General features: G+C 38.0%; 1 protein-coding gene across 1 annotated transcript; it reads right to left on the bottom strand.

Annotated features, from left to right (window-relative positions):
- Positions 1–5,778: 5,778 nt before the first annotated feature.
- Positions 5,779–11,037, bottom strand: LOC104448371 (putative wall-associated receptor kinase-like 16). Its single transcript, XM_010062202.3, has 3 exons — positions 10,121–11,037; positions 9,850–10,023; positions 5,779–7,170 (listed from the first exon to the last, which is right to left on the bottom strand). The coding sequence occupies exons 1-3, from the start codon at positions 11,031–11,033 to the stop codon at positions 6,053–6,055; spliced, it is 2,205 nt and encodes a 734-aa protein (XP_010060504.2). The 5' UTR covers positions 11,034–11,037; the 3' UTR covers positions 5,779–6,052.
- Positions 11,038–11,632: the final 595 nt, after the last annotated feature.

Below are 11,632 nucleotides of genomic sequence, written 5' to 3'. Positions count from 1 at the left end.
ATCACATCATTAGTAATTAATCATATGTTGTTCAGTAAGTAGTGATGGAAACTTGTTAGCAGTGCAGTGGCAACCCAATTTTCCATTGAATTGTAATTGGATACTGAGTACTTAGAGACCTACCTAACAGAGAGACTTTCCAAGAAAATATCGGTTTGAATTAAATTTTAAAAAAAAATAATTAGATAAAGCAAGAAACCCTCGATCCAGGTCAGTTCGTATTCATATTTGAAAATGGAAACAGCACCAACCCACCCAAATATAGAAGAAGAATTAGAATAAAACCCGCAACATTTAGATCTGACTTTTGCAGTCCGAAATTGATTTTGAGAATCTTCTCAAACTCACCTGTAAAGTTTCAAGTAAATGCTGAGTCAACGCCGTCGATTTTCTTGGCAATTTGCCACGTGAGATAATATGTGTCATGAGGGTGCTTTCATTTTCTTGCCAAGCTTTGAAAAGTCAAGCAAGTATTAATTAAGCGTATGCGGTGGAAGATCACATCCCTAAAATAAGATAATAAGAAAGAATGAAAAATCAACAAGAGCATATTGGTTGGAGCTGGTGGGAGATCACAACCTTATAATTCATTAAAGCACTCATTGCCTTAAAGGAAGACTAAGAGGTTTATAATGAAAAATTAACAAAAAAATCATAAACCTATTATATTTGTGCAAATTTAGTTGTAAATCTTTCAGTTATGCTAATTATGTCCTAATCCTTTTAAAAATTTATCAATTTAATCCTTCCAGCCAAATTTGACCAAAAACTACTAACTATAGGTAATTTTTTTAAATCAAAAGGGCACCAAACACATCCAATGGCCTGAGCGATCCGACTGTTTATTGCCCATCCTTGAAGTTTTCTTGTAATACATAAGAGTATTAGCTTAAAACCAGAAGAGATGGGATAAATATAAACAGAAAAAAAAAAAAAAACCACAGAAAGAACAGAAACGAGAGAAGAGGCAACACCAGAAGGATATTTAGTTTGGAATAGCCCATGTTTCTTTAATCCGGCAACTATGTGAGCTTTGGTGCCACCCGCCAGTTGAAGAAAACCTACATTACAACAGTAAGGCAATGACAGGCATTCTATTAATAAAAACGAATGTGTCTACTCTTAGCCAAGGGAAGAAAAGAAAGGAAGAAAAGAGAGAACATAAAAAATCTACTAACCTCTAGCTCTGTCGCTTGCAGCAGCCAGACGAGCAGCGAAGGCGATAGATTCCCTTGTGGCACCACGTCCGATATCCTCACTCAGGCCCTTGCGCAGAACTACCTCCAAGTTTCAAGAAATTTCATAAGAAGCAATGCATTATATAGCGTTGAGATTGAATATTTAGCTGTGTCCAAGAAGTAGGGGGGAGGATGTTTAGCTTTGTCCAAGATTTGCGACTTAGCTCAATGCTACGAACATTTGTGACTAAGCAGTACATTGATTTGCCCTCGTCTAATATCACTTTATATTGTGTCTTTAATGCCTAAGTTCATACCGATATGTTATTGATTATTTGTCCTGTAGAAATGGTATTAATATGGTATCTAAAGCAATGGGTTACATTGAGGGGATATTGAATTGCAATAGAAATGAAGTGAATTCACCATGAGCACCTCAGTTCGGCGGCATGTGCCAAGGGGAATGAAGGGTCGAAAGATGCAATTAGGATTCGAACCCAAAGATGGGAAGAAAGTCGTCGTAGCTAAAAAATAAATAAATAAATAAATAAAGGATTCAAAGAAAGCTTGTGACCCTTACCAAAAAAAAAAAAAAAAAAAAGAAAGCTCGCGACTAATGTTTATTGAAAGTGATCGCGAGATCCTGTGGGATACAAATTGGGCGTATCCTACAAATATAAAGTGATTTAGACGATGGCACTCACATCCAACAAATAGGAAAATTATATCAACAGCATCTAGGGCAATGCCCTTTGTTATATGAGTCTCCAGTTAGTAGACAATGAATTCTTAGACCTTGTCTGTAATATATGTTGCATTCATAACATACAAGTAGTCATACGGTCGTTGACTGTTACATTATTGATATGAGATTGTTTAGTGCCTATAAAAGTGAGTCAAAATGAAGTTGTATCAATCAGTGATGTGCGAGTTATTGTAATAATCTAATTGAAGCAAAGCAGAGTTGCAACCGTTTAAGTGAACAATACTTATTTATATATACACATGTGTATATATATATATATATATATATATATATATATATATATATATATATATATGATGTGCGAGTTATTGTAATAATCTAATTGAAGCAAAGCAGAGTTGCAACCGTTTAAGTGACCTATAACTATATATATATATGTTTCATTGATATAAGAAGGGAGTAAGATCTTATCATGTTATGTTAAAGAATACTTTGGAGCATTTAAGTGTCTACTTATTTCTCAATAGTTTGAGAAATGAAAGATTTTTTTAATTAAAACTAATTTATACACAATTCATCAAATTTATTTAATTGTCGAATTCCCAAATTCAACTTTTCGTGTTAATTTTAGCCAAACTAGTTACCCATTTTGAAATCGCAGTTAATTTAATCACAACTACTGATGTGGCTAATTAAAAACGATGACCTGTAGTTACCCCATCATTTAAACAAGTATTTAACGCATTGAACAAAGTGGGAAGCTACATAGATATAGGAGGGAGACAATGGGGGGCAACCAACAATCGCGCAATGGCCCTTGCTAGTAGTGACTGCCAATAGTCGGAACCGAACTCTAGATCATGGGCGGCAACAGCCACGACCCTCGCCGGTTAACATGGAAAGACTCGGGACCATCATCACCACCCTAGGCAACGGCAACGGCTGCCAACTATTACCTCGCCTAAAGGGGAGGGTTGGATAACGGGCGATGGGTTCCACATTCACCTTTTGGCTGAAAAGTGCTGTGGAAGAACATGGATTTCCACACAAAACGATAGAATTAAAGAGGGAAACGAGAGAACACATTTTACCATGTCCCCTGATAGAAAATTATCCGTGTGCAATAGGACTGAAGACCGTTTAACGAACAATTTTACAAAGTCGGCGAAAAAAAAATAGGCTGTTCGATCACCAACTGAGACCAGTTTCTTTCTGAAAGCAGCCTACGACAGAGCCACCTAATTTACTTCGATGAAGAGGCTTCAACCGTCAGTCTCAATTGTCAAGTCTGCCAAAAGGGAAAAAGAGTAAAGCTACTGGCGAAAAATGAATGGTAGGCTTTCTTCTTGAATGGAACTATGTGCACATAAATTGCAATTTCGAACTAGAAACATGTGTTTTACAGGCAAGGAAATGCGCATGCTACAAGGTCAAATTGAATAGCATCTCAAATCTCATCTTTACCAATTCTTTTATAAGATCCTCAATCCAACTCAGAATGAAGGGATAAACGAAATTTAACTCAGACAACATTCCATCACTGTAAAAGTGCAGCATAGTACTAAACAATACATGAAACAATGAGTGATGATTAGGACTATGATGCATGCCTTCTGAAGCAGAAAGCGTCCACACAGCTTGCTTGCTTACTATTTGACAGTATAGATGTGGTTCCTGGAACATAATCAGACGTTTTCTCCCAGAGAGGGAAGCTTTGCCCACATTTCACAATTTGTCTAGACGCACAGTAAATGACCAGTTGATTTGCTAAAATTTTATTGTTTCAAACCTTTTCTTATTCCTAATGCAACATCACCCTCTTATGAATTCACAGAAGCAGCAAGTACAAGATTATTAGGAATAGTTTACATCGATGCACCAAGCCGAGTTTGTTACTGAACATCTAATATCAATAGAAATATCACGGTCCTGAATGAAGATATGACATATACAAGATCACAGATATAGCTCACAAATTTAATTTTTGGTGCTAATCCCCCATTAACGATACAGTCAAAACTGCTTCTAGACACCTTCTACCAATAGAGGAAGGCACTTGAGTCAGTCATTGCCTAACCATCTGCCTCTATTTTCTTGTCATATAGTCATCGGCTGCATTAATTTGGGTTTCAACATGGAGGTATGATAGTTGAGAGAAACATCATCTCAAACAACAAAAGGTTTTAGAGAGCGATTCCAAATCGAGGATTTTTGGATGGTTAGAAGGCTTAAGGATAATGCCTATCCTCTCCACAATGGTTGGCCGAGGATCCCACTCAATATTCGCGTTGCCCCATCACTGGCCTTGCAATTCCTTATGCATTATATAGCATTTATTGTGAAGACTTAGCTGTGTCCAAGAAGTAGGAAGAGCGGAGGAAAAATGGGGGATGGATGTGGAATTTTTAGCTTTGTCTGAGATTTTTGACTTAGCTCAATGTTACCAACATTTGTGACTTAGCAGTTCATTGATTTGTCATCGTCCAATATCACTTTATATTATGTGTTTAATGCATGAGTTCATACCGATACGCTACTAATTATTTGTCCGATAGAGATGGTATCAATTAGGTATCAAAAGTGTTCGGTTACATTGAGGGGATATCAAATTGCAATAGAAATGAAGTGGATTCCACTGCCAACACCTCACCCACGGCAGGCTAGGTCAACCCTTGTCGAGCCTCGACGAAGGCGCCAATGGCCTATCGTGATTGTCATCAAGGCCCGGCAACTAGCGAAGGAGAAAGAAAAGAAAAAATAAAGATCATATTTTAAATGATTTTTTTTTTTTTTTGCATGAGATTAAAATCATTTTCCAAATGAAATCCAAACACCAGAAGATTTTTTCAATTATATATCACCAAAAAAAATAAAACTAGCCATTTTCCTGAAATATAATTTTCGGAAAATATTTTCCTTTTTAATAAAATTTTCTTCCAAAAGACGCACCCTGTTATCAAGGTTTGTCTAAATGAAAAGGCTTCAAGTTGATGGAGAAAATTTTATTTTTAAAAAAAAAGGACAGAAGTTAATTAACACAAGATTGTATGAGTAATGAAAAAGGAAGTTAAGCATATTTCTATACCAAATATATTTCATTTCTTTTTTCATATGTGGGGTGTGTCACGTGTGTGAACCTTATGTGGGGTGATACGCAACTGATTTGTTTGTGCACCGAACGTAAAGCCTTTTCCTAGGCGTGAGCATAAGCTTCCTGCTGATTCTTTTGGGTGTTTCCTGGTTATATTGGGGGCTTAGACAAAGAAAAATCGGCAGACAAGAGAGAAGTTCTTCTTAGAAAATGGGGCTGCCTCATGTTGCAGAGACTTGTTTCTGAGCACGAAGGCTCCGCTGAATCGGCGAGAATCTTCACCGATGAAGGGCTCAAGAAGGCCACGGACCACTAACATAGGCCAGGGAGGCCAAGGAACAGTATGGCAAGGGATCTTACCAAACAACACGGTTGTCCCCATCAAGAAGGCCAAGATTTTGGACTGAAGTCAGGTCGAAGAATTCATCAACGAGCTGATCATCCTCTCCCAAATTAATCAGCGCAATGTGGTTAACCTAATCGGTTGTTGCTTCGAGACGGAGGTCCTATTGTTAGTCCACCAATGAACACGGCGGGAGAGGAACTTCAGAAAAGAGAAGTTTCTTTGTATGACGGTTAGGCTAGACCGTGGAATTACCTGGGAACAAAGATCCATTCAAGTTTGACATACCACAATGGCGATCAAACAGAAATCTGCACTTCCATGTCATTTTAACTTCGGTACACTCAAAAGACAATATAGCTCCTAAATCTGAAAAGCACCACCAAGAAGTAGTAAAAGGAGGAAACCATGTCTACACCGAGCTTTCTAAAGATAAATTATCCTGCATTCACAGAAACACTTACTGAATCACTACACTGACTTTATTATAAGGCTAGACTTTTCAAGAGTTCCCTTCCATGCATAGAAACCGTTTGATGAACTAGTTTCGATGCCAAAGAACCGAAAGACTAGTGCAGTCAATGGAGATCTAGTGCAACCATAACATTCATCACAACATACCCAAACATGTATCAAAAACATAATTATTGTCATCTCCCGCTACTAAACAAAGGCGTGACATGCTTTTTCATGCTATCTGTGTACCCAGTGCTCGTGGTCCCAATACTATCCATTTACACTTCAGTCTTTTCTTCCGGCAAATGAAATGTTTCTTCTCGATCCACATTGATACCACTGACCCATGGATGATTAACCATTGCTCTAAGTCCCTCCAATTCCATTGTTACTTCCTTCATGGTCGGCCTCTCCTCTCCTTTTATTTTCAAGCATCTCATGGCAAGATTGGCAACTTCCCTCACCTGCTCATTGTTTTCTTCATTTGCAATAACTTCCTCAACAATCTGAAACAACTTGTCATTTTTTAATGATGAAAGAAAGTACGCTGCCAAGCTCCGCTCTTCTTCCGGTCGGTCAAAAGAAAGCGCCTTCTTCCCCGTCAATAGCTCAACTAGCACAACTCCAAAGCTATAAACATCACTCTTTTCTGTCAATTGGCTTGTGTGGAAGTATTCAGGGTCTAAATATCCCATTGTTCCTTGAACCATAGTGGACAATTGTTTTTGATCAAGTGGGACTAATCTTGACGCTCCAAAGTCAGATACTTTGGCCGTATAGTTAGCATCCAAAAGGATATTTGCTGACTTGACATCTCGATGGATTATGGGAGTGGAAGCCGTGTAGTGCAAGTATGATAGGACTCCAGCAGTTTCTAAAGCAATTCTCAATCGAGTCTCCCAAGACAACTTCAATGACTTGTTTGGGTTGTGGAGGTGGTCGAAGAGAGTTCCATTGTCGATGAACTCATACACCAATAAAGGCACCTTGGTTTCCAAACAACATCCCAAAAGCTTGACCACGTTACGATTATTAATTTGAGAAAGCACAATGACCTCGTTGATGAACTCTTCAATTTGGCTCTGGTCCACGAACTTAGACTTCTTAATCGCAACTACCATATTATTTGGCAACAACCCTTTGTAAACAGTACCATGCCCTCCTCGGCCAATTATTCTTCTCTCATCATAATCGTCGGTGGCCTTCTCTAGCTCTTTAGCGCTAAACAGTTTAGCAGCTTTTGCGGTTCTATCACATTCTTGTAATTGTTGCTGCAAGACTAAGCCGCCATTTTGCTTGAAGTATTGTTCTTTGAGCTTGATGAGCTTCCTTTTCTTGTATCCGAAATAGAGAAAGCCTATGCTGAAAAGTAGCACAATTATGCCCATAGCAATACCTGTATACAACACCAGTTTTAGAATAATTAACCACATGATGAACTGCACAACGACTCATTGCACAATGTAAAAGCGGCCACGCATTCAAACTTTCTATAGAATTATATCGTGAGGTTCCCTCAAAAAAAACTTAGTAGTTTCGATACAATTTGAGCCTGAATTAGGAAAATGGATTTGGTTGAGCTAATTCTCAAAAAATGAAGAAAACCACGATTGTCCCGGTCTACAAAAAAGGTGACCAGTTCAACAAGTTTAATTCGACATGAAAGAACTTATAAAAGTATAAACTCAAACTAACTACAAGAATACTTTTCTTTCCCATGGTCCTATTGTATAACTTGCTTACAGTTTTCTAGGTCTTACGCAACCAAATTCACCTGATTTACAGCCTACATTTATAGAGACTTTTTCATTAAACTATGCATGATTTTAAATAACTCAAGTACAAGTCCCATCTCTATACCCATCTGGATCACTTCTGTTGACATGAAATGGGCAAGGACTAGTACCTGTGAGGAAATTTTTTAAATGGATTAATATTCAGTGCGAAGGCTGCTTATATCTTCCTCTTTTACTTGTATCGTCACCTTGGATAAATGTTGTCATGTCGCTAATAATCAGCTAGCTATCTAAATAATATCGTGATAGATATTGTTTGTCCAAAAACTAAAAGGATGTTCCATATCCACTTCACGCCTCATGTGGAGCAAGTTCTTTTTATCCCATCAACGTCCGCGCAAGTACGCGGATTTAACTACTACTTTTTCACGCCACACAATAATATCAAGTCTTAAAAACTCAATAAGCATAATTAATGATTGTGAGAAGATAGAAATGACCTAAAGAGTTAAGGAGTAAAAGAAGTGTCATAGGTAATAAAGAGACAATATTGACGTACTAAAATTTTGTAAATATTTCAAGCTAAATGGCACGTCAGATTTGGGATAACTGCCGAAGTTAGTGTTGTATATTGGCAAGTTTGAAAATTTGAGTCAGACTTTGATCAATTCCTATATAAAGTTTTTACGGTTAATGAGGATAGAATATTGGTAAAATCCCTTCATATTTTCTTGATGTAGCTTACTATGGACCTCGTATTGTTTAATTGCTCAATGATGACATATATTTCATGATTTAGTTATTAATTTGTTTTGCCATTCCCGACAATAGAATTATTCAACAATGCTTACGTGATAGGACCGTCATTCTCTCTACACCTTAAGTTTTGTTTAGCTAACTTGAGGAAAGATTTAGTCAATTTGAAAGCATGGGAGAAAGATATTAGAAGCATCCAAAATTGTGTACGACATTCAAAAGCATCTAAAATTACGTACAACGTTCGCTTTAGTGTTGAATGTTTTTGTCGACTCACTTAAGAGAAAAAGCAATCACGTAAGTGCCTTCAACAAGAAATTTCAGTTAGAAAAATTGCATGGCTTTTATAATTAAAAGTTTTATCTGATGTGGCCTTTAAAAAAAAAAGTCCACGTGGAGTGATAGTTTTGTAAAACGACATTGTTCCTCCAAAATTCATTTTACATCTTCTTCTCCTTCACCGTCCTCCCCACCACTGCCCATGAAGCCACCACCCTCCACGTCCAGCACTGGCCATGGCCTTTGGCAGGCGACGGCCATCCTCGCCTAGGCGAGGCTAGCCTGTCAGGCCATGGCCAATGCTAGTCACTAGCAAAATGAAGAAGAAAGGAATAAAATAAAATAAAATAAATCAGAAAAATAAGAAAACTTATTTAAAAATATTATTAAAAATTGTCCAAATAAATGCCGGTGGTGCTACGTAGACCGGCCGGCGTCCACATCAGCAATATTCTTCCAAAATTAGTCGAATTGACTGAATTGGCACTAAATCAAAAGGTTTATGACTAAATTATCACAACACTGTTCTCTATAGAACAAAATGCAAAATTGAGTACAAACAAAAAACTGATCATAATGCAAGATTGTTCATAGAGGAAAGATGAGATGAAGGTTGAGATTCAAAAGATGTAGTCAGGAAGAACAAAAAATAGTTTTAATTTTCATTTCCTTCTCAAGGGATTGTCTTATTTTCTTTATAAAAAGCAGTCGAAGAGACTGTAAACATTCGGTAGCCGATTTTTCTTGAAATTGCGGTGGTGGCTCAGAATACACCATCACTTTGAAGCAATTACAGTACCCGTTATATTAGCACTGCTCATAATTAAAAAAATACGATATGATAAAGAAGGCCCGCTGAACAAATCCTTGACATGTTCCAAGTCTTCTATACATACATACATACATATGTATACATATAGAAAAAGCAATTTATGTGACGTGTGGTTTTTCAGGTCATTATTATGACTAATGCAATCCCACAACCTTGCGACTCGGCGCTACAAGCAGGCAATGAAGATCACGCAACTACAAGTCTTACGCTACCAATATCAGCATTCGCAAGCTGATCTCAATAGATGGAAGATGTATTCACATTTACCCAAGGCCCAAGGTCACCAAGTCAAAAAATGCTTGAAGAGTTACAGACGTTGACAAGAGTGAATCTCAAAAGAGCTCAATCGTGATGTAAACAGTTAATTTCCTCCTGAACCACAGACATATTAAAAAATAAATTTCTCGAAATCAGCTAGGATAACAGTATATTTTTTTAAGTAGGGAAGTCCAAGTAAAATGAAAGAACTTACCAACCAAAATCTTCATCAATTGTGATGGATTAACAATGCATCCTTGTCCAACTCCACTGCCCTTCTTGCCATTACCATGATAACCCTTTGGGCATGAACATGTATAACTCCCTTCAATATTATGACACTTTCCCTCACACGGATTTGACGTTGGATCCGCACATTCATCAATATCTACATAAATTAAACACACAAACATCAAATGTATCTATCTTCTCGGATCTTATTAATACAAAGGACAAATTAGAGAATGTCGATGTTATCAACTTACCATGACAACTATCCTCTAGGTAAGGATTGCCTTGGTAACCTTCTAAGCAAGTGCACTTGTACCCAGATCCGTTTTCGGCATCAATGCAATTGGTGTTCTTGGGGCACATGTAGCTTGTGCTGTTCTTCTTGGCCTCCTCACATGTTTGATTCCCTATTGCCCAATCGAGGACTACAGGGGGATCTCCAAATTTAAGCTGCTTAAGGTCGCCAACCGAGAAGTTGTAGGATCCGATTTGTGCGACGAAGGCATAGCTGCAAGGATTGAAATCCAGGACGTCGGAATGATTGGAAAAGCTTTGAATCGAGATGTGGTAGTAAAAGGAGTTCCTTGGGATGCTCGTCTCACAGCAGCCAATACCAGTACACAACCCATTGATGACCTCCGAATTATCGCCACAAGAAGACATACACCCGAAAGAGTACTTCCCATGGTGGTCTTTGACGGTGGCTAACGTGTCGCAACCAACGCCGATGAACTTGTTCTTGGTGCTGGATAAAGGGAATTCAGATAGGATGATCGATGGAAAAGACCAATCACGCCAGGAAGAGTTATAGCAATCTCGACCGGTCCAAACGGTTAATCGCATCTCGTGGTCCTTAACAGAAATGTCGCTTATTGTCAAGTTAGAACTTCTACTTTCCAGATAAGGTATAGGAGGGTTGGCAGAGTCATCACAATAGACAGTAAAAGATGGGTGATCGATGCGGCAATCGGAACTACTGTTACTCGATCCAAAGGGATACGGAATCACAAGGTGTCCGCAAGAACTTCGGCATCCAGGCTTGGTCATTAAATCATCAGCTTCTGCTTTGTGATTGTGGTACGGACCCAATAAAGCCCCAAGCACCACAACTTTCAAGAGAAGCTCATGGATGACCATGGTTCTTCCTTCAACTCTCTTCGTATACATGTAATTTTCTTGATGATTAAATTTGATGGGTTGGGGATATATAAGGAGAAGCAAGATGGGTCTTTTCGGTTTTTTTTTTTTTTTTTGCCCTTTTGGTCAAATGTTATGGACTAAGTTCAAGTTATGAAGTTGACACCAGCTGGTCCTAACCACTTGCATGAGACAAACCAATGACAATTCCCCGTGTGACGAAGTCTTGTGCTGTGCTCGTTCCATTTTCCAAATGCATTACTCATTTGAGAGTCCATCAAGGAAATGTTCCAAAACTTATTTTATGAAAGTTGGTAATGCAAACTTGACATATTTTACTTTAATCTTTCTTTGCCACTCATCGAGAAGACAAGCTATTTTAAGCCAGAGACTAGACCACTGATAAAATGAGCTATTATTACCTTTGAAACAATCTCCAAAAGATTAATCTAGGATTCTAGAGTTTGAGAAAATGTCTCTCCCTATATGGGAATAAGAAAAAGTCCAGTCTTCTCATTTCCCTCTTGTTATGTTACTGGAGGGCCCAACGAGTAAATTGATAAAATAATTCGGACACCGGAATCACGTAGTTCAATCCAAATATCAAAACCTATGTCCATAAGAAGAGC

Source organism: Eucalyptus grandis, chromosome 1, assembly GCF_016545825.1.
Source record: "Eucalyptus grandis isolate ANBG69807.140 chromosome 1, ASM1654582v1, whole genome shotgun sequence".
In the NCBI taxonomy this organism is placed as follows: domain Eukaryota; kingdom Viridiplantae; phylum Streptophyta; class Magnoliopsida; order Myrtales; family Myrtaceae; genus Eucalyptus; species Eucalyptus grandis.
The sequence above is the reverse complement of the archived record's forward strand: the minus strand, read 5'-3'. Positions and strand labels throughout refer to the sequence as shown.